This window comes from Pristiophorus japonicus, chromosome 3 (assembly GCF_044704955.1).
Source record: "Pristiophorus japonicus isolate sPriJap1 chromosome 3, sPriJap1.hap1, whole genome shotgun sequence".
Lineage (NCBI taxonomy): Eukaryota > Metazoa > Chordata > Chondrichthyes > Pristiophoridae > Pristiophorus > Pristiophorus japonicus.
In genome coordinates, this window is record NC_091979.1 from 281697326 (window position 1) to 281721807 (window position 24482).

Consider the following 24482-nt stretch of genomic DNA (forward strand, 5'->3'; position numbering starts at 1 on the left):
TCTTTTTATTTTTTTTTACTCTATTTCCCAATCCTCTGGCCTCCCCACTAATTTTGATCACTTTGTATGCCATTGTTTTCAATTTGATACCATCTTTTACTTCCTTAGTTCGCCATGGATGGTTCTCTCTTCTCTTAGTCTTTCCTTCTCACTGGAATATATTTTTGTTGAGAGTTATGAAATATCATTTAAATGTCTGCCACTGTTTATCAACTGTCTTACACTTTAATCGATTTTCTCAGTCCATTTTAGCCTTTATGGTTTATTCCAAGAGACCATTGTAACTGCTGGAGAAGGAATAGTAAGACATCTGATGAAATGTATACTTTTAATCAAAGATGTTTTGTACAGTACTCCAATGTCAGTCAAATGTGCTCTATTTTATAACTTTACCTGATTTTGTAAATAAATTTGACTTATTTTCGTCCATTGAACCTCTGGCCTGTTTGTAATATTTTCCATCTAACCAAAGTGAGTATGGGAGAATAACACAAGGCTATTCTGAATTCAATTGAGATAATTGTTAATCAAGAACTCTGCAGGGACGGAAAGAAAACAGGCAAATATTTTAGATCAGAAGGTTGCAGTGTATTTGAACAGAACCTAAAAATGTAATGTAAGCTCTTTCAACAAATATATAATAAACCAGTTCTACTGTAGTTCCTGCTTTGAAGCAATGTGGTTCTTGCATTCTACTGAAACATGAACTGCTGTGTGGTTCTAATTTGAGGTTGCTAACATTTAAAATGTAAAGGTGGTCCAATTGGAAAAGATGACTTTGCATTGGCAATCCAAATCTTGGCATATGATGCGAGACCAGTTTGAGGAACTGTCTCCCACTGCTTGGAATTTGGTTAGCTGCAGCCAAACTGCAACCAATGCAAAGCTGTCTTATTCAACTGGACCACCTTTATGTTTTAACATAATAAAGAGTTGATAGGACAGTCAGTTTTTTTACTAACATTCAACTGACATGCCGATTCCATGCACAGTTCTGTTTTGCCCAAATACACACAGAGTGTAGTTAGCAGTGTAATAACTCTGCTTCTAGTTTTCTGCATTGAATGCAGGGGCAGCTGATCATGTGTAACATGAAAGCCATCCGTGAAGCACTGAATAATATTGACTAAATAGTCAAGAATACTTTGGGCTTGTTATTCAAGAGCCCCCCTCTTCCCGGCAGTCTACCATCAAAATAGTGCATATTCCAGTTTTGGGATATTTTCACTTGAGCAGAATATTTGAAATGCCATTGTAGTATTTGGAAAATATTCCAATGTGACCTACTTATAATGAAATTTGTCATGGGTTATGCCATCAGTTCATCGTGGAATAATTTCTATATCCATTTATGCATTGCTGTGCACATAGCTTGTATCTCCTATCCATACTTATGTATTTGTGTGTGTGGTCCCTTATAAAAGACTTTCTAATTATGGCTTCCTCACAAATAGGGATTCATTATAACATTCCTGCTTGAAAAGCACCTTCCCCCCCCCCCCCCACCTTCTCTCTTTATACAAGCCTTTGTAGAGTTCCCAAAGGAAGTGTCATGGCGGGAGGAGAATTCTACTCCATACACATGCATATACAGCCTTTTCCAGAATGTGTAATTTCTAACCACAGCAGACAAGCAGCATTCAACATGATCATAATGATAGGCATGTTAGTGGTTGTAAATGATTATGGAATGCTTGTAGTCACTCAGCGATGGCTATCACATAAAATACACATTGGGCCCAAGTTTCCACACGATAAAAAACGGGCGCCCCTCCGAGCTGGGCGCCCGTTTTTTGCGCCGAAAACGGCGCCGGAAGAAAAACGCGCGATTCTGGAGCGCCCTGCAGCTCCATGTCTGCTTGGCGCGGTGCCCAGGGGGGCGGAGCCTACCACTCGCGCCGATTTTGTAAGTGGGAGGGGGCGGGTACCATTTAAATTAGTTTTTTTCCTGCCGGCAACGCTGCGCGTGCGCGTTGGAGCGTTCGCGCACGCGCAGTGTGAAGGAAACATTGGCACTCGGTCATTTTTGTAGTTCTTTGTAGCTGTTTAATTTTTGAACATTTTTTAATAAAAGCACATTGCCCTTCCATGATCAGCACTGAGGCTTCTTCCAGCAGTGAGAAGGCTGCAGGAAGCCTCAGAAAGTTGAGGCAGCCGTTTCCCGATGGCCTCCCCCCCCCCCCCCCCCCGCCGTCGGGAATGGCTGCTCAACTTCTGAGGCTTCCTGCAGCCTACTCACTGTCTCCTTCCCGCCCCCCCCGCCGTCGGGAATGGCTTCCTCCCCTCCCGCACTCCCTCCCGCCCGCCGTCTGGAATGGCTTCCTCCCCCCTGCTGCGGTCGGTCGGGCCCGCACTCACTCCCTCCCTCCCTCCCTCCTCCTCCCCCCCCCCCGCCCGCCGTCTGGAACGGCTTCCTCCCCCCCCGCTGCATTCGGTCGGTCGGTCGGTCGGGCCCGCAGTCCCTCCCTCCCGCCCGCCGTCGGGAACAGCTGCCTCCTCCCCCACTGCCGTCAGGAACGAATGGCTGCCTCAACTTGTGAGGCTTCCTGCAGCATTCTCCCTGCCTGAAGCACTTTCACACAGGTAGGAAGATGGTTTATTTAATCTTTTCTTTGCTTATAAATTTTTATTCAGGTTGGATTTATTTGTATAATATTTGTATAAGTATAAATAAGGATTTATTATAGAATTTAATGACTTCCCTTCCCCCCCCCTCCCCCCCCACCTTGTTCTGGACGCCTAATTTGTAACCTGCGCCTGATTTTTTAATGTGTAGACAAGGTTTTTTCAGTTCTACAAAAATCTTCACTTGCTCCAGTCTAAGTTAGTTTGGAGTACGTTTTCACTGTGGAAACTTTGAAATCAGGCGTCAGTGGCCGGACACGCCCCCTTTTGAAGAAAAAATTCTGTTCCAAAGTGAACTGTTCTAACTGACTAGAACTGCAGAAAAAAAAATGTGGAGAATTGCGATTTCTAAGATAGTCCATTCTCCACCAGTTGCTCCTAAAAATCAGGCGCAAATCATGTGGAAACTTGGGCCCATTGTGTGGTTAAAATTAAAAACTAGTGAGGGGCATTGAACATTTGTAATCTTACTGGCCAATGTTAATCCGGGGTATACATTTGTCAGACATTGTCTGAAATGTAGTATTTTACACTTCATGGCACTGTATGAAAGTATGACACCTTTACAAAGTTGACAATAGAATGAAGGTCCTGGTAGACTGAACACATTAAAAAGGAATTTAATTTGCTAATTCAGTCTGCTAGTTCTGTTAATATTGTTTTTCTAAGAACAGAAATATGCTCAGTATATGTTTGCATTGAGTCTTCTTGCTGCAATTTGTTTACTACATGCTGAAATGTAAGTTTTCCTGTCATCGAGACTTAAGGCATAAGGACAGAAATGAATGATTCCTGCCAGTCATTGAACTTTAACTGGAACTGCACTTGAATGGTAATAATCTGCTCCTGTAATTGCTGTGGAAAAGAAAAATCCTCCAGAGATTTTACATCTAATCATTTATTTATAAATCTGTAGATAGCAGGCTGTAGAATGCGCAACAGGGGTCAACTTTGTGCTTAAAACCATTGTCTGGTGTTTACATTTCACAGCAGTTTTTACAGTAGTTGCAACCTACATGATCAGCCGAGCACTTTAATTCACTGGGTTCTGTTCTGCACATCATTGCTTTGGACAGACTACTTCATTAAGGATGCTTCAACAGAGGCCATTCCCCTCAGCATTAGCTGAAATATGCATGTTTTTCCATCTCATTAATTCAGTCTACATACAATTAATTTCTGCCTATTAATAAACCCCTAGGTGTTAGTGACAGCTATCTAACCTAACCATACCAAGTGAGGCCTGAGTTACATATGCTTGAATTTCAAGTTCCAAATGGGTGCTGAATACAAAACTACCCCCAGTAGATTGAAGAAGCTTCATGATATTACTATTAAAAGACAGCAGTATTTAGTCTGATCATTGGCACTATTTAGCAGCTTTGAAAAAACAGTAGTTTTAAATCGTTTACTTTACAAACAAAAACAGATGTTAGTAATCATGACTAGATTTTGTTTTTAATCTATATGGGTAAATATAAATGTGCCTATGCCAGAGAATACATTTTAATACCATGGCTTCAAAAAGAAAGCATGATCACAAATATTGTTGTACAATTATATTGGCTGTTTATTTAATAGTTCTTTAAGTATTATACATTGACATCTGGTCAGTATGCTTATGTCAATATACTTAACTTACCAAAATGCCTTTTTCCTTGTTAAATGAACCTTTTAACATACTCCAGCTGTGATACCAAGTAATGGCAATGACAAGACACCATAAGGAAGTTGTATATTTTTGAACTGCTACATAATCAGTTTCTTTCAGCAAGTTGCAGCATTGGCGACTATTGGTGTTATATGCAGATAACATGGAATATCAGTCATGGTTTGTAACAGATAAATTTGTATTATTTATTAAAAAAAAGAGCACTTAAAGTGTTGAGATTATTTATTAATGATGTAAGGCACAAGTTAATGGAATTGTAGCACAATTCACCTATGCCTAGTGTGCAGTCAGTATACCAATAATACACACATTTAGAGAAAGGTTGCTGGAGCAAAACATTTGCTTGTACAATCGCTGGAATGTCTAAGAGATTTTGAACTTGGGATCAAAACACAGACTTATGAGCTGCGGCACTCTTTACTGGGCTACTGATGGGAAACTGAGTAACATAGGTGCAGTAGATTAATTGACTGCCCTACAGTGTACTCCAAGCACACGATTCAAGGTTTGTTAATTTATATTCTTCATGTATCTAATACCAAATGTTGGTTTAGCACTGGTATAAAAGACATGCAAAAAAAGTTCTTGTATTTTTTCTTAACTGAATTTGTTTTAACTGCATTTCTTTGTAGGTGACATAATTCAGATAAAGCATTAATGAAGAGAGCAGGTGCACAATAGCATGATTAACAGTTCTAATGCTTTAACGTGTTCTCCTAGATTGAAGGTGCTTGTGTTCATATTTGTGATGCGTAGCAGGGAATTAAGAGTTTGAATGAACTGTATTGATTCATGACCAAGTCAAAGTTCTGATTCACCAAAATGTATCAGTGAGGGAAAAAGTTATGATTATTAACATGAGGGACTATGATGGGGAAGAAACCAGGTAACACTCCAACAATAGACTTTGTTATTGCCTTGTCTGCCTGAGATTTATTAAGTTAATCAATGACATGACACAGCTTGATACAAAGCCCTGTTTACATGGAGCTTTTTAGTTCTAATTTGATCTAAATCAGCCCTTAATTCCAATTTAAATGTACTATGTAAATGGTGCTTAATTCTGATTAAATCCGAGTTAAAAACATACTATTTCCTGAGGTGGGTTTAATGTAATTCTATCTAAATTCATTTTGTTGTTCACCCATGCAGATGGGGTGTAAGTGAAGTGAACTCAGAATCTCCATGGTGTCCCACAGTGTCTTGTGATGTGACATAAAGACCAAGCACTGTGTTGTGTATTACTTCATGCAATGTGTCCATTTAATACAAATTGAAAACTTCTTTGTGCAAATGATAGTTAAGCTGCCATGTAAATGGAACAAATAATAAAAGTGGTTCACATTAATTCCAAGCACACTGATCCAAATTAGCTTGACCTCTGCCTTTAAGTGGGGCTTATCATAAGCACATAGACGGTGATATCAACTTAAACATTCCGCAGCTGTGATCATAAGCAACAATTTTTTTATCTTAATATTTCTGTCCATATTTCACCAGCAATTACTGAGGTAATGCCATCAATAGGAAGTCACTGTGCTCCTTGACTCTAACACAGGTTTTGGTGTCACTTAATTACAGGAAACACATTTTCTATGATCTAATTATTTTCATAATAAATATTCTTAAATTGTCAACATATTATAAACTTAAGAAAGAACACATTTAATTGGTGAGTATTGTCAGACAGAATAAAATACATTTACTGCTATTTATAGCTTTGTTTTTCTTCATTGCAGTTGAGTATTTTTTACCAGAATTGTGAATATGGTGCAGAATGACTGGTAAAAGAAAATTGCAAACAGATTTACAATATTCAGGACTACATTCAAAAGTGTTCGCAACATGTTAAAATTATTCATTCCACACTTCATTCTGAGGCCATGCTTGGAAGTAGATGTATGTGGATGATTTATTATGGTTCCAAGGAGCTATGTCTATAAATAATTATCTTTTACTGAACAAGTAACTTGACATGTTGAATGCAACCAGTGTTGCTGCGGTATAAAAAATAAACTTTCATATTAATCAGCAGTCAAGTATTGTAAGTTGGTCTTCATAAATTATGAATTGTGTTCAAATCTCTCAGGGTTCATTGATGGAAAAAAATTAAGAGAAAATATAAGGCAGCAAGCATTTGAATAAATTTTCACTAGAATGCTCGGTATGTTGTAATTGTTTTTTTAATCATTAGGGAACTGTATTATTCATCTGCAATTTGGAAGGCTGCTCTTCAGATTTGGTTGTCAAATTGAAAAGTTGCAAAAGATTGTTTCCATGCAGTCGAAACCATTTTGAAGTTCACAAATGCCAAACTTGCTGAACAAATGTTATCACTTAATTCTGCAGGACAAGAGTGGCCTCATTTACTTGTGAAGTATGTGAAAGCCAAGAGGAAATGACAGAACCAGTGAAATACTGTATGACCTGGCTTCAGGCCTATTTCTCTGAACCTTGGACAACGGACGAACTTCCTCGCCCTGTCTTTCACCATCCCGTTTTTCAACAAGGTCTGTTGCTGACTGTGTTTGTGTAATAATATTTTGACTTTGTATGATTTTGACTTGCATTACATTCCTGCTTTATTGACAACAGCATAATGGAGCATTTTATCCTGTGTGAATTTGAGACACGGCACATAACATTGGGTATTTAGGAACGATAAGATTCTTTAACTGTTCCAAGTGGTTCTGTTAGTTTTGGCACACAGTTGCATATTTTTTGGCATGAGAGCTGAAAATGATGCAGTTCCACTCCTGACATATGCAGACCGAAAGGTCTGAATGTAAGCACATCTGAATAGCTACAAAATTTTCAATGAGCTTATTGTTGACCTGTATTGTCCTTTTGCCAATATCTGAGTGTTCCTTAAAGGGGAAGTATATTCTGCTGAATTGTCACGTAATCTTAATGTTGCAAAAGAAACACTTTCTTAGAGTTTGTTAGTCACCCCTGTTACCCAGTTTTATGTTTTACAATTGCTCATTAGAGGCGCAGCCTAGGAACAGATACTTTTAATCAGTATTCCTTTTTCATATGGTATCATAAAGCTGTGCTCTGGTGACATTGTGTATGTGTAGTGCTTTTCACAACCTACTGATCCCATTCATTGTGTCACTGAAGTGGAAGTGACTTAATTATGCCCATGAGGGGGAGCGAGAGATTACCCAAGGTGCACTATCCTTCCACATTCTTCTCACCCTCTCTGCTGGCTTTAACGTGGTCGACTACACCATCCTCCTACAAAGTCTTTTATTTGTTGTCCAGCTCAGTGGAACTGCCCTCGCTTGGTTTCACTCTTGTCTATCTGACCATAGCCAAAGAAGCGCCAGCAATGGCTGTTCAACCCTCCCACTCTGTTACATCTGGAGTCATCCTTGGCCCCCTCTTCTTCCTCATTTGTATGCTGTCCCTTGGCAGCATTGCCTGCAGACCTGAGGTCAGCTTCCAGATGTGCCCGACTGTACTTCTCCACCAACTCTGTCCACCCTTCCACTATCTCTGTGTTATCAGACTGCTTGCCCCCATCCAGTCTTAAATGAGCCACAATATCTTTGAGCTAAACATTGGGAAGACCAAAGTCATCACCTTCAGCCCCACCACAAATTCCATACTCTTGCCACCAGTTCCATCTTCTTTGCTGGCCGCTCTCTCAGGCTGAACTGGATTGTTCACAGCCTCGGTGTACTATTTGCCCCTTACCTGATTTGCCCTTTGGACCCCATATTTTCTCTATTAAGAAGACCACCTCCATGACATTGCCCATCTTGCCTCTCTGCTGTTGAAACATAGAAACATAGAAACATAGAAAATAGATGCAGGAGTAGGCCATTCGGCCCTTCGAGCCTGCACCACCATTCAACAAGATCATGGCTGATCACCCACCCCAGTACCACCCCCCCCCACGCCCCCTCCACACCCCCCTACCCCCCCCATCCGCAAGAACCACATCCAACTCCCTCCCGAACACATCAAACGAACTGGCATCAACAACTCTCTGTGGCAGGGAACCCCACAGGCCAACAACTCCCCAAGTGAAGAATTCTCTCCCAATCCCAGCCCCAAACAGCCCACCCCCCATCCCAAGAGCGTGCCCCCCCCCCCCCCGGCTCTGAACCCACCAAACACCGGATGAAACCCTCATCCATGCCTTCGTTACGCCTAGACGCAACTATTCATATGCTCTCCTGGTCATTCTCCCATTCTCCACCCTCTGTAAACTTCAGCTCATCTAAAACACTGCAACTAAATGTTCCACTCACCCATCACACCGCTTCTTACAGACCTATATTGGCTTGCAGTCCCCAAAACCCTCAAATTAAAATTAAATGACTTTAAACTTCTCACTCATCCCTATGGCCGCCTCTCCAATATAAACATGCAGATCGTCACATTAATTGGCATGCAACGCCTGAATTGACGCACAACTGCAATTTTGGATGTTGTCGCACTCCATACCACTCTCTGCTAACCCATGCATGGAAGAACTTGCATGCAGCAGTTGTACAGAGACGCTGTCAGCGCTTCTTAAAGGGATACACACATGTTTCAGGTAGGTTTTGATTTCAGCTTTTGGAGTGGTTTTTAAATATTTTATTGGAGTAGTGGCTTGGTGCAGAACATTTATAAAAGTTGTTAAAGTGTCCGGGGAGTGCTGCTGGATGCTTGCAAGGCTTTGGATGTTAGACGAAGGTCTCTGAGAAGAGCACTTACTCACAGTCCTGGGGGCTCTAGTTTCAGTCCCCCTTGGGCTGTAACATCAATTGAAGATGAAGCAGAGGCAGAAAAGGGGACAAGCTGCTCGCAGAGGGAAGAGGAAGAAGCAGAAGAGGAGGAGGCAGAAGGAAGGAGGCAAACCAGACAGTCCCTCTCTGGCCAGGATATCCCAGATTGAATTACCTGCCTGTGGTACCAGTGAACACAACCCCCATTTCCTTTTCAACATTTGTCCCAGACCTTACCTTCTCACTGTTACTGACCATCACAGCGTCTTCTTGGCCACAATGCTGAAATAAAAGCCACCACAAAGCAAACTTTCCATTCCAACTTTATCCATATATGCATCAAATATTAAATAAATAAAATCAACTAATCACCCTTGTGCATTCCCTTAGTCTTGCATGTGCCTTTGTCTATCCTCGTGATGCCCCGCAGTGCTACCCCAGTGGCTGCAGCATGGCTGGTGGAAGGCTGCTGAATTTCAGTGGGGGACACTGCAGATGGCCTTGCAGGATGACCTCGAGGAGTTGGTGGCTGGGAGTGTGAAATCGAGTGCCGGTGTTTCTTCTTCTCCTCCACCTCCACCTCCATCCCCTCTACTGGCTGGGCAGGGTGGATTTCTTGATTATCTGAAATGAGGAAGGCGATGTACCGAAAGTTGCGCTGGGCGATGTGTGGGCGATCATCTCAGCGATCACCTCAGCGATGTGACACGAAAGTTGGGCCGGCAATTTTCCGGCGATGTTCCGGCCCAACTTTCCACTTTTTAATCCAAATGGGCGATAGCCTGCCTTTTTGGGCAATACATGGGCATTAGCCCAGCGATCTGAAGTGGAAAGTGAATGCATCTCCTACCAATTGCGCCACTAGTGGTGACGGGTTGGCAGGAAAGCAAGGGGTGCATGCTTACACCGTGTGCATCCTGCACATCAGAAGATAATGTGGGATGAGGGGAAAGTGGGATGTGAGAAGGAGGATAACGTACGAGGATACCAGCATCTTATATTCTTTCAGCCCCACCGCTGGCCAAGGGCTCAGCCATGTCCCTGTCAAGAATAGCCAGCACTGTCTCCTCCAAGGGGATGTGGTGAAGCCATGTATGTGAGGCGTGCCTCGTTTTGGTAGCGATTGTTAATAGGTGAGTGTTGGGGGTGGTGGGGGGGGATGTCATACACTGAGCAGTGTGTGAGGCTAGTGGTGCAGTTGGTAGGAGATGGTTTTTGAAGATGCATTCACTGACTTTGACCACTGGCCTCAGGTCATGAAGCTTCTTTGGACACTATAACCAGGTCCTGGGGATGACACTGCTGGCAGTGATGGCCTCGGTGATCTGGTCCCACATCCTTCTTTTTAGAGGGCCTCCTGGACCTACGTTCGTTGAGGACCTCTCTCCCAATGTTGGCCACCTGCACAAAGCTGGAATGCTGTGTGCGAGATCAGGAGTGACTTTCTCTGGCCTGTTGGGTCAGTGCTGTTTGCATTAGTGCTGAAGTACTTTTACCATTGTTTACATGCAGAAGGCAGTTCAGCTTTTAGAGTTGAAGACTGCGTATTTTTGAATGGCTTTTTTTCAGAAGGCAGTTCACCTTGCTTTCAGAGAATGCTGCCTTGCTCCAGGGATGCTACAGCAATGCAACATTGGGCCTCTCGCTGAATGTGCAGCCTGAAGCAATGCGTTCGTCACTGGGCTGTGCGCTAAAATCTTTCAAATCAGCAGGCAGCACCAAAATAATATGCTGCCTGCGCTTTATAAATGGGCGCGAGCAAATATTGCCCCGTGGTTTTCGGGCCTTATTGAATTTCTAGGCCTATGAGCTAGACTTTCCACTTCAGATCGCTGGGCTAATGCCCATGTATCGCCCAAAAAGGCAGGTTATCGCCCATTTTGATTTAAAAGTGGAAAGTTGGGCCGGAACATCGCTGGAAAATTGCCGGCCCAACTTTCGTGTCACATCGCCGAGGTGATCGCCCACACATCGCCCAGCGCAACTTTCGGTACATCGCCCACACATCACCGGACTGATCGCTGGAGAAAAGCTGCCTGGCCTTCCTCACAGAACTCGGCATTACGGACACCATTTTGAACATTGGAGGAAGTGAGGAGGCTGCTTAAACAAGGGGTTTATAATTTGTGAGTTATTTAAGGGTCTTTTACTGATAGATCCACTCACATTTATACATATATGTATATATATATATATATATTTATAATTTATATTTTATCTTTTTTTTAGTACAAAAGGCATTTATAACAGCAGTGATAGTGATTGTGATGGGGCCTGCAGCTTCTCTACCATTACTTGTCATCATTAGGCAGTCCCTCGGAATCGAGGAAGACTTGCTTCCATTCCCAAAGTGAGTTCTTTGATGGCTGAACAGTCCGACACGAGAGCCACAGACCCTGCTACAGGTGGGACAGACATTCGTCGAGGGAAGGGGTTGGTGGGGCTGGTTTGCCACACGCTCATTCCGCTGCCTGCGCTTGGCCTCTTCATGCTCTTTGCGTTGAGACTCGAAGAGCTCATCGCTCTCCCGGATGCACTTTCTCCACCTCGGGCGGCCTTCGGCCAGGGTCTCCCAGGTGTCAGTGGTGATGTCGCACTTTACCAGGGAGGCTTAGAGAGTGTCCGCTGTCCTCCTTTGGCTCGTTTACCATGAAGGAGCTCTGCATAAAGCATTTGCTTAGGGAGTCTCGAATCTGGCATGCGAACTATGTGGCCTGCCCAGCGAAGCTGATCGAGTGTGGTCAGTGCTTCAATACTGGGGATGTTAGCCTGGTCGAGGACACTGATGTTAATGCACCTGTCCTCCCAGGGGATTTGCAGGATCTTGCGGAGACATCGTCCAGCGACTTGAGGTGCCTTCTATACATCGTCCATGCCTCAGGTCCATACAGGAGGGCGGGTATTACTACAGCCCTGTAGACCATGAGCTTGGTGGTCTTCAAACACACTTTTCCTCAGACAGCCGAAGGCTGCACTGGCGCACTGGAGGTGATGTTGAATCTCCGCATCAATGTCTGCCTTTGTTGATGAGAGGCTCCCGAGGTATGGGAAATGGTCCACATTGTCGAGGGCCGCGCCGTGAATCTTGATGATTGGAGGGCAGTGCTGTGCGACAGGGACAGGCTGGTGGAGGACCTTTGTCTTACGGATGTTAAGCGTAAGGCCTATGCTTTCATATGTCTCAGTGAATATATTGACTATATCCTGGAGTTCAGCCTCTGAATGTGCGCAGACTTGTAAATGCTCGCAGGCTCGCATGCTGGCGTCTGAAGTTGAGGTAAATGAAGGGTTTAGTCAAGGGGCCAATCGAAGAGGTGGCAGACTAATGTCGAGGCAGAGGAGGAGAACGTACAACTGATGAACTTACAGGAAAAAGCAATCTTACCTCAATTTGTCTGATAGTAGGTTCCTTAGGAGGCATACGCTTCCAGAAGGAGGTCATCGCTGAGATATGCCAGCTCATCAAGGTGGATCTGCAACCTACCAGCTCCATCAGGTCCGCACTGCCCGTTGAGGTAAAGGTTATTGCAGCACTATCCTTCTACGCATCTGACTCCTTTCAGGCTTCAGCTGGCGACATCTGTGGTAACTCTCAGCATGCCACACACTGCTCCATTCGACAGGTGACTGAAGCCCTTTACGCTCATAGGATGGACTTTATAAACTTCCCTATGACCAGGGAGGCACAGACCAGGAGGGCTTTGCGTTTCTCAAGAATAGCAAACTTCCCCAAGGTGCAGGGAGCAACAGACTGCATGCACGTCGCCCTGAAAGCACCTTTACAGAACGCGGAGGTGTTTTGCAACCGAAAGGGATTCCACTCACTGAATGTGCAGCTCGTTGTCGACCACAACCAAATAATCATGGCAGTTAATATTAAATTTCCAGGCTGCATCCATGATGTGCACATCCTGCGTGATAGTTCTGTCTCAGACCTGTTTGATAGTCAGCCAGAAGGTCATGGTTGGATGCTGGGGGATAAAGGATATGGCCCTGCCAGCTTGCTCATGACCCCCCCCCCCCCTGCGTAATCCCCTGATGGAAGCTGAGAAGCGTTACAACGAAAGCCACGAGAGATACCACAGATGTCACACGCAATATCGTCGAAAAGGCAACTGGAGTGCTCAAGCAGCGCTTCAGATGCCTGGACCACTCTCGAGGCAGCCTACAATACCACCCTGACCAGGTCGCTGAGTTTATTGTGGTGCGTTGCATGTTGCGTAACCTAGCTATAAGGAGAGAACAACTATTGCCAGATGGGGCTGCCGGTCCACCTCAGGAAGGAGTGGAGGTGGAAGAGGCAGACGACGAGGAGGAGTAGGCTGGTGAGGACCTCGGAGGACAATCAGCCTGGTGAGGAATCCATGGTTTCCCCACCCCGGAAGACTGGAAAAGCCTCGTGGGAGTTACGCGGCTGAAAAGCTGTTGCGCCAGCAGCTCACAAATGAACGCTTTGCATGAACTTACATTGGGGACAGTCACGGTTACAGTTACAGTTAGACAACAGTTGCATCTGCATTGAGTTATGTTTTATCCTTGCCTGATCTGACCTGGCCATTGTTGTACAAAAGTTGCATTCATGTTTTACCTTAACTTACGTTATTAGAAGACACTGCACAACAATTGTAAAATTCAATAAAAAATTTTAATTTAACTAGATTTTTCAACTGTAACTAACCCCAACCCCACCCCCACCCCCAACAAACACCCAACAATAAATTTAAAAAACAGCAACAACAATAAGAAAATACAGCAATATAAAACACCCCCCTCCCAACCTGCGGCTATGTTTCCCTCCAAACCATGGCCCCCCCCATGTCCTAGTCCCACCTACCCCGTTTTGATCCCTGGGTACCGAGACAAAGCTCGCGTGTAGTGGGCAATGGTAAGACTTCCTGCCATGGTGGGGGTGTTGGTGGCATGATCGCCTGTTGGGAGGGTGTTGGAGGGGAAGATGAAGCTGGGACATCGCCTTCCGAGTCAGAGGGAAGTGCTTCCTCCTGACTCACTTGTGTGCTGGTGCTCGTGGAGTGTGTGACAGTGGCACCTTGGGGTTCAGTGCCGTGTCCCACTAACAACGCATGCCACAAGGCATCGATGGAGGCGGTCTGCACAAGCATCTCCAAGAGGACCTGCTGTGAAACCTCCGCTTGCAAAACACACACCCGGGACATGTCTCTCGTGAACGCCACGAACGACTGGAGATGATCGCGACACTCACCTCGCACAATCTGGTCAAGCCCTCTATCCGATCGACCAGAGGAGGCGAGCGCTGACCTCGCTGACCCGACCTCCGTGGGATTGGTGTGTGCACTGTTAAACGCCTTGGCATTGCCGGCTGCACGCCGCTTGGTCCCGCTACCTCTTCAGTCGGAACCGACAGTCAAAACCGACAAAATGGCCGCAAGTCCCACAGCAGCCATGGTCATGGTCATGGTAGGGGCATCCTCCTCTGATTCCATTCGGGTATCCTCCCCCTCATGGTCGCTGCTCTCTTCCTCCTCCCCTCCCGCAGTGAGGGCCACCTGCAACTGGAGGGGGAGGGGTTACGCTCATGCCTCACTGCGCATGGGTGTTGGTGGACCTGCAAAGCACAATTGAGCTTATTGAGCTTGTCAGAACGGAAGGGTTCACATTCTTGCGCTGCTTTACGCTGGCATTTGAAGGAGGAGCAGCAAATAATACAATAAATGAGACCAGAGACGTTACATAACAATGCATCATACGGTAGTACATATGGTGTTAAATCCAAGTTGAAATTCAGTGACCCAGAGAGCTCTAGAGATTGGATCAGTCGGAGAAAGATAGAATGACAAGGGAGTGAATGTTTATGGGGAGCAGACAGAGAAGTGGACAGAAGGCCAGATTGCCTGCTCCTGCTCTTATCTCTTGTCAACCTGAGAGTAGCACAGAAGCTGCATGGGAATCAGGATAGCTGCTTGCATAACATGACATCATTCTTATATTATAATGAAATTACTTTACATTACTTTAACACTGCTTGACACATTGCTCACGTGATGCAAGCGAGGGATCTGCCTCACCACGGGTGGTCGACAGAGTGTGGCCCCCGACCAGTACCACTGCCCGTTCCTCTAGCTCCGTGAGCGGTGTAAGCTGGGCAGGGCCTCCAACGGTGCGCCTTCGCACGGAATGATTCTTTGCTAACTTCTTCTGCAAACATGAAAAGAGCATGGCATAAAAGCTCATTGACTGAGGTAATATCATGGAAAGACAGCAGTTATCAACGTTATATGCTAATAGGGTTTTTATCCACAATTGATACACGGTTATAACAAAGATCGTGTTTCGGAGCTAATGCTTGACAAAAACATCTCTCTCGACTACAATCTCCATTGATCTCAGCAATGCCAGAAGCTAATGTCCCAGAGTGTCCCAGGGAAGACAGTGAGCAAGGGCAGCTCTCCCCCAGTCCATGCTGGGTCACTGTGTAAGTGACAGCAGCCAGAGAGACTTAAAAAGGGCGCAGGTTCATAGCCCTGTATAGATCTTAGCTGGTAATATATGTAATAAATATGTAAGCATAACAAGCTTAATTTCAATCCTGGATATTTATAATAATAATTACAATTTGCATCATTACAATATAAAATCCATACTTACTCTTGCCGAAGCAACCAGGCTGTTCCAGCGCTTGCGGCACTAGTCCGACCCCCTCACCTCGTTCGACACCACGGAGACCACATTGGCGATCTCACTCCATAGTTTGCGGTAGGCCCGGGGTGGAGGTTTCCCACCTCCACCCTGGTTAAATTGGGCCCACCGAGAATGCACCTCATTGACAAGGGTCTCATTCGCTTTATCGGAAAAGGGCTTGGCCCTCCTCCTACCCTCCACCTCCTGCCCACTCTCGTGGTCAGACATATTTTAATGATACTTCTGCTCAGTTTTCTCTCTCCCTCTCTCCCTTCTGCACATGTGTGGATGGCTCCTGACCTCCCGAACCACGGGAAAACCTGTTTCAAACAAAAATGCATGCGCAGAAGGCCGTTGCTTGGGAAGCTTTGCCTTCCATATCGCCTCGCTATCGCTGGGCCCATTTCACATCGCTGGGCTATCGCTGAGCCGAAAGTCGCGATCCCAAAAATGGCCAATGTTCCAGCGATCATGAAGGCTGAAACATCGCTAAGGCAAAGTCTAGTCCTATGTCTGTTCCAGCCCAAACTTGCTGGAGGTGAAATTTGAAATTAATGCAAGAGCCAACAGTACTACAGCCTCTGAGTGAATTCATAAAACCTTGAAAAAAAGCTAGAATTGTGACTTTAAGGTGAATAGAAATTAAACACTGACCTCATCCAGTATTTACTTAACAGCAATTAGACTTCATACTCCTTAAAGGGACACACTCACCATAGCAGCAGAATAATATATTTTTCCTTACAATGGTATAATGCGATCCTTATAAAACAGCATAATTCTTCCTTCCTCGAGAAATATTGGCCCTGAAATTCTGTTTTGGTCTTCCGTGGGCATTTTAGAGAAAAAGTACACACCTACCTTAAGCTGTTGCCCAAGTTCGACTTTCCAATGCTGTGGCCTGACTGCCAGTCGCAACACGTGCACGTCTGGATGTACGCAGGCCTAGAGCTGGTGTCACATGGCTCTGGGCAGCCAATCAGGTAAAGTATCATAGTAATAGGAGTTTAGGACCTTTTGGAACTCCTATTACATTGATTGAGAAACAGCTCCAAACACCCAAAACACAGCCGCAAACACCCAAAACACGAATAAAAAATAGAAAATATACACTACATTCATTTAAATTAAAGTTATTAATTCTTAAAAATATATATATATTTTCCCGATTTTTAAAAAAGTTTTTTAAAATAAACTTACCATTGTGGGGAGGGTTTTTAATGATAAAATATGTTTTAATAACTTTATTTTTATATGTTTTTGTGTTTTTTAAAACACTTGCGCCTGTAAGAGTAGGTTATACGCCTGCTTTTTCAGGCTCCAAGATTTTTGAGGACATTTGTATGCATAAATATCGGAAATTTGCACTTACAAGTGTCCTCGCTCCCGATCTGCGGAGGATCTGTCAAGCCAGAAATTTGACAGATTGGAATAGGCGGCTTTCCAATGCCTTCCCAGGTCCGTACAAACTTTGTACGGACCCAGGGAGGCCGGAATTCCATGGCCAATATGATAGGAATAATTTACTGTAGCATTCTTTCTGGTGAGTCAGACGTTACACTGTTGCAAGGGTATATGTTGGCATGTAGAAGTAGTGCACCTTTCTAGTCGAAGAATTTTGAAAGAAGTTTGTAAAAGATCTCCCCAACACCAACAAAATATCTGTTAATTGTTTCCGGGGAAAAGGTTTCCTTAATCTTTGCAGGTACATAAATAAATAAATCTCTGTGTGTTAAATGGGGCAGCAGCTATCTATCTTTACTATCCATCTGCTAAGATTGGAGGCTTTTATAATTAAAACAAAGAAATATATAAAACTAATGTACAGTGCCGAGGGAATGCTGCACTTTCGGAGGTGCCACCTTTTGAGTGAGATGTTAAACCATCTGCTCTCTCAGGTGGTTATAAAAGATTCCATGGCACTCTATGAAGAAAAGTAGGAGAGTTCTCCTGGTGTCCTGGCCAACATTCATCCCTCAACAGGTTTGTGGGACCTTGCTGTATCTGCAAATTAGCTCCTGCATTTGCCTGCATCACAACCCTGACTACACTTAAAAAGTACCTCATTGGCTGTGAAGCGCTTTAAGGTTGTGAAAGGAGCTATATAAATGCAAGTTAATTCTGTTTTAAGAAAATATATCAACCTTTCTTTAATAAATAGATGTGCAACAATAATTACCAAATGAATAATGTTTATTTTTGATTCTTAGTATAAATCAAAGGTGACCGCTGTGATCATTTGGAATATTTACAAAATATAAAGACTGTTCCTCAGTTGTATCTGGGTTGGCCGTCCTACTATACTTGAGAACTGTATTTGCAGGAGATTAGCTAGTATATAGTATACGTCAATCTTGCTTTCAAAGTTACGTTAAAAAAAGTTGAAAAGTTCATGCTTTGAGGTTTTATGTGAAATCTGTACACTCACATTATCTTAATTGCTTCTAATTATGGCAGTTATTATGCAGTGATTTTCCACCCATACAGAGAAATGCAGCAAGGAGAAAAGGCTTACAAACAGCCAGTTCTGGTCAACTTTACTGTTAATCATTAAGTTTCTCGGAACAAAAACAGAAAATGCTGGAAATACTCAGCAGGTCAGGCAGCATCTGTGGAGAGAAAAACAGAGTTAATGTTTCCAGTCAATGACAGTATGTGTCATTTCAAACATGTGTGTTTGTTTTTCACATCTGTCTCCAGGGACTTTCGAAAGGCCGAATGGCCTACTCTTGCTCCTCTTTCTTATGTTCGAAAAACCATCTAGCAGAAACGTTAATGGGAGTCCCAGGCTCACAACACTCTGACAGCCCAACTCTTGCCCAACTCCTGCTCCCGAGGTCAGTCTTCCCGTGCACTCCTTGGGAAAAGTCACTCTTCACAGGTGCCTTTGGCCTCCTATCCTATTCCACCCATTCTGATCAGTGTCAATCAGTGGTTCCGATTCCATGCATCCCATGCTCCACTCCCACTGCCTAGCTTTCCTATATCTCTGAAATCTCCCCTTGATATGCTAAGGAGGGGCCTAATGCCTGTTTCACTGTCTAGCTTTCCTGTATTTCAATTGTTACTCCTCTGTTGACCTAAATTCCTCTTCTTTGGCACTCCTACCTTCCCCATGCCTTATCGCCCCTGTGCTCGCTGACCGACATTGGCTCCCAGTTAAGCACCACCTCGATTTTAAAATCCTTGTTTTCAAATCCCTCCAAGGTCTCGCCCCTCCCTATCACTGTTATCTCCTCCAGCCCCACAACCCTCCGAGATTTCTGCACTGCTCTAATTCTGACCTCTTGAGCATCCCTGATTATAATTGCTCAATCATTGGTGGCCGTGCCTTCTGTTGCCTAGGCCCAACACTCTGGAGTCTTGTGTGAGGCATGCGAATAATGTGGCCTGCCCAGCAGAGCAGATCCAGCGTCATCGCCGAGAGCATGCAGAAATCAAGTGCAGACAGCGGAAAGAGCGTGCGGCAAACCAGTCCCACCCACCCCTTCCCTCAATGACTATCTGCCCCACCTGTGACAGAGTCTGTGGTTCTCGTATTGAACTGTTCAGCTACTTAAGAACTCATTTTTAAAGAGTGGAAGCCAGTCCTCCTCGATTCCGAGGAACTGCCTATGATGATGATGACACTCTAGAATTCCCTTCCTAAACCTCTCTGCCTCTCTTCCTCGCTTTCCTCCTTTAAGACACTCTTTAAAACCTAACTCTTTGACCAAGCTTCTGGACATCTGCCCTGATATCTCCTTATGTGGCTCGGTGTCAAATTTTGTTTTATAATGCTCATGCGAAGCGCCTTGGAACGTTTTACTACATTAAAGGCGTTATATAATTACAAATTGTTGTTGTCCTTCTCCCTCCAGCTGACACACATTCTCTTCTCAGCAACTCCTCCCCCCCCCCCTCCACCAAACTGACTGGCTTCCTGTGCCTGAACCCTCGCTGTACCCTCAGACAGAATTCTCCGCACCATGCTCACCGTCGCATCTGCCCCCCAAACTCCCACTGGCTATAGTTTGCTCAGTGCAGTAAATTCTGCACACAGAGCAGGGCCGTGAAACAGGCATTAGGCCCCGCATGAGCATATCAGGGGGCCGAATCAGTGTTCCCTGCAATTTTTACACAGCCTCTTTAACGGGCTACACGGCCCATTCAAAATTCCACGCACGCGCGTTTTTTTCCATTTAAAAACTGTGACCCCTGGAACACTGCACGACCGCACAGCTTAAAAGGAACATTGGGCCGAAAGCTTGTTTCAGGTAACTGCCAGCGATGCCTATATATTGCATGAGCCAGTATGGTGTCAGGCATTGTTTGGGCGCAAGACATCGCCCCACAAAATTGGTGCTTTTTTCCCCCATTCTGTGCCAGAGAATGGGCATGGCGGGGTCTAATTTACCTCTCAGAAAGTCAAGATGAACAACATTTGAGTGAGGAATAATTGGACCAAGTCCCAGGCAACACTGGAATGTTGTACCCCAGAAGAGACTAAAATAAGAAGATACAGCTGAGTGGGTCATGGGGAAGATGGGATAGGGTTAGAGGCCTGGAGGGGGCCAAGGGGAAGGCAGAGTTGGGTTATACAGCAGGGGAAGGGTGTGTAGAATTACTCAGCCCTCAAAACTATACAAAACTGCCAAGCCAATCTAAATGATTGTAAATGTACCAACTGATGCTGAAAATGTGAGTGGACAAAACAATTCTAAAAGCTTTCCTAATCATAGCAATCAAAAACATCCATTAAATCCCAGCATTCCCATCCTTCCAAAGAATCTCCTTATTCACAAAAATGTGCAATTGGATAAAATTCCAACACATTTAATTGCCAACCGTTCCATCATTAGAATGAATAATTAGAATTCCCAACAGTTCCACCTTTGCAAAGGGACAATTCCCAACAATTCTTGCATTCCAAAAAATATTTAGGGGCCAAAATTGCCCCTTCCCATAAGGCCTGTTAACACCGGAAATCGGCGGCCACGCTGTGGAGTGCAATGGCCGCCAATTTTCCGTTTAATGGCCGCCATTATCAAAATTGCGCTCCTGTGGTATCCCGCAGTGACCCGCTCCCCACACCACCACCCCCACCGCTCCGCTATGTCGAGCCATCCTAAGTGTGCCATCAGAGTACGCACCGCCGTTGTTCTCCCCCACCCTCCCCCCACCCCCGACGGCGAAATTCCACCGAGAAAATCTTCCTCCCGCCGGGCAGTGCCAAATCCTGCTTTTTTGAGATGGTGCAGTGAGGCTGTGGCCTTCTAAAATGGAGGTGCGGCTCCCATTAAAGGGGAGGACGTACTGCCGCTGCCGCCGCCGCCATGTTTCTTTTTATGTCGGCCGACTGCCATGTCGCGCCAACAATTATGCCCCGGGTTCGGCTGGGCCGCCAACAGGCAGCCTGACATCCCCTCTTGGGTGCCAGGCCGCTGGCCCGGCCGAAACCCTCCCTGGTGGCCCAGTGGACCGAACTTTAAAAACCACGCAGGCTCTCCCCTTTAAGTGAAGGGGACAGCCATGATGACACAGCACCGTGATGATGATGTCATCAGCGCTGACTGACATAGAAACATAGAAACATAGAAACATAGAAAATAGGTGCAGGAGTAGGCCATTCGGCCCTTCTAGCCTGCACCGCCATTCAATGAGTTCATGGCTGAACATTCAACTTCAGTACCCCATTCCTGCTTTCTCGCCATACCCCTTGATCCCCCTAGCAGTAAGGACCTCATCTAACTCCTTTCAGTGGTGGACGTTCCACCGCTTCCCAACTTCCGCCCCTCAAGTGTGCTCACCGCTGCATTACCGCCCCCATTATAAGCGACTTTCGGTCCGCGGAAAAAAAGAAGCCAAAGAGCGGAATTTCACTCGAGGCCACCTCATCCACCTCGCCGGTAAAAACAACAGAAATGGGGTGCATGCATCCTGTTTCCAACGGGGGGCAATTTCGGCCCCTGAAACGCCAACAATGCATCCAATACAAAGGGCTAGACTTTCCCGAGAACCCCTCAACGCCCGATTGCCCGCCCAGAAAAACTGCTAATGTTTGGTGGCGAAAATTTCCACTTTTAAGTTAAAACTAATTAAAACTAATCGCCCAGTGAGAAAATGGGGCTTACATCTTTATTCGCGGTGGTTTTCTTGGTGGTGAAGGGGAAATAAGTAAAACGGGCGGTTTTTAAAAAATTGGTCCAACTCTGCGGTTGGGCCTAGGGAGGGGGGAAACATTTAAAAAAAAAAATTTCACAAAAAAATGTTAACAAACATTCCCAAGACACTTTTACACTGAATTGCCATTTTAAAATTTAAAAAAAATAAAGAACTTTTAACTTAGCTTTCTTGGCAGAGTACTCACCGACCGCCCTGTTTAAGCAGCTTTTACAGGGCAGTTCCCTCGGCAATCAGGACAGGATTCTGTTGAGACAGAACTTACGCCCTGGCAATTTTCTCAGCGGTGCACGTCGGCGGTTTGGTCCCGACGGGCGTTTGCAAATTTGGGTGATAACATTGAAAAAGAAAAGGGGAAAATTTCGCCGGACAGAAAAACAGCTGTACCGCCGAGATAATTGCCGAGAACCCGCTGAAAATTCAAAGAAAGTTTAGCCCTTTGAATCCTTTCCAACAGTTCTAGCCAATGTAAATGATCCCAAAGTTAGGATTACAAAGGGTCACAATATTCCCAGTGATTACAGTCACAGATTTCCAACAATGAGGGAGAAAGGAATAGAAGAATTCTAGGGTCAGATGAAGTAAGGTAGGAGGAGGCTCGTGTGGATCATAGACCAATTGGGCCAAGTAGCCTGTTTCTGTGCTGTAAATTCTTTAATAGGGCTAGTCTCTCGGCACATAATCTCCCATTTAGCGCCCATATAAGTGCCGAGATTCAGTTTATCGCCCATATTTGATGATAAATAGAAACTAGCGTGCGATTATTGCCCATTTATCGCTGGCACAAGTTTCGGCATACAGGAATGAGCTGAATCGCCCGGCCTATTTTTTAAAAATAAAATCTGACGTCATCACTCGTGCAAGGCCCAAAATACTGTTCATAATGGAAACTGTAAAATCCTGTCCCCTCAGTACAGATTCACACGAGGCATGTAGTGAAGTCAAGGTCACTCTGGACCTGCACCTTTATTTCACAGCTCTGGAATGCTGCACTTGCCTGAGACCTGGCCTTATATACCTTTCTCTTGCAAGTGCACCCCTGGTGGTAAGGTGTGCTGGTGGTTACAGGTCATATCTTATTACAGTCATGTATAGCATGTTAGGATACAGTTATATATAATAATGTAAGATACATGACATCACTCTCCCCTAAGGTCTTATTGTCTTTATAGGTTCAGTCTCTCAGGTGGTCTACGCTCTCGCGTGGAGCGTCTGAGTTGTGGTTCAGTTGTTTGCCTTGGTGTCTGTTTTTCTTTGGGTGTGGTTGCTGGTACCTCGCCTGGGCTGTCTGTTTCGATTGGTGTGATTGTTGTTGACTCGCTTCGGCTGACTGTTGGGATTGTCCTTTCCTCAGGTTGTTCCCTCTGTCTGTCCACCAGGTGTGGTGCGAGTTCCACATTGTAGTCTGCCTCTGGTTCCGCAGTGTTGTTGGTAAATGTGCTTTTGACTTGGTCTGCATGCCTCCGGCAGGTTTTGCCATTGTCCATTTGTACTACCAGTAGCCTGTTTCCTTCCTTGCTCGTTACTGTCCCTGCAAGCCATTTGGGACCCCTGCCATAGTTTAGTACAAACACTTTGTCCCCTATCTCATTCCATCTCCCCCCTCAAATTTCTGTCATGGTACTCAGTCACCTTACGGCACTTTGACTCAATGATTTCATGCATGTCTTGGAGGATTAATGAGTGCCTTGTTTTTAAAGTCCTTTTCATCAACAGTTGCGTGGGAGGGATCCCAGTCAATGAGTGCGGACGAGATCTGTATGCCAGCAGCAGTCGCGACAGGCGACCCTGCAGCGTGGGACCATGGATTTTAAGCATGCCTTGTTTAATGATTTGCAGTGCTCTCTCTGCCTGGCCGTTGGAGGCCGGCTTGAACGGTGCCGTCTTGATGTGATTTATGCCGTGGTCAATTATAAAGTCTGGAATTCTGCGCTGGTGAAGCACGGACCATTGTCACTGACCAATATGTCAGGGATTCCGTGTGTTGCAAACATGGTTGCCAGGCTCTCCACAGGTTGGAGGTTGTGCTCGAGTTTAAAATGGTGCATTCGATCCACTTTGAAAATGCATCTACAACTACGAGGAACATTTTGCCCATGAATGGGCCTGCATAGTCTACGTGCACCCGCGACCACGGTTTGGTAGGCCAGGGCCAGGGGCTCAGTGGAGCCTCCCTGGGGGCATTGCTGAGTTGGGCACAAATGGTACACCTTCGGACGCAGAGCTCCAGGTCCGCGGCAATACCAGGCCACGAGACGTGGGATCTGGCTTTGGCCTTCGTGAGAACGATCCCCGGGTGCTCGCGGTGGAGCTCCCGGACAAATGCCTCTCTGCCTCGCAGAGGCATGACTACTCGGCTGCCCCAAATCAGGCAGTCTGCTTGTAGTGATAGCTCATGCATGCGCCTGTGAAAGAGTTTTAATTCCTCGGGGCATGCATCGCGAGCCTCTGCCCAGTCACCGGTTAGGACACATTTTTTACTAAGGATAACGTGGGGTCGCTGGCCGTCCAGGCTCTGATTTGGCGAGCCGTCATGGGCGAACCTGTGGACTCAAAGGCATTGATTTCTATGACTATCTTACAGTACTATTCGTCAGACCCTTCCGTACTCAGAGGTAGCCTGCTGAGCCCATCGGCACAGT

The 24482-nt window shown here is 45.2% G+C and overlaps 1 protein-coding gene across 2 annotated transcripts in view; it reads left to right on the forward strand.

Moving 5' to 3' along the window:
* Positions 1-24482, forward strand: part of mgmt (O-6-methylguanine-DNA methyltransferase) — a 531759-nt gene that overhangs the window by 300798 nt on the left and 206479 nt on the right. For both annotated transcript variants that reach the window (XM_070875024.1, XM_070875023.1), the window contains one exon: positions 6647-6807. In XM_070875024.1, the coding sequence (XP_070731125.1) occupies positions 6647-6807 (161 nt within the window). The remainder of the gene's footprint in view (positions 1-6646; positions 6808-24482) is intronic.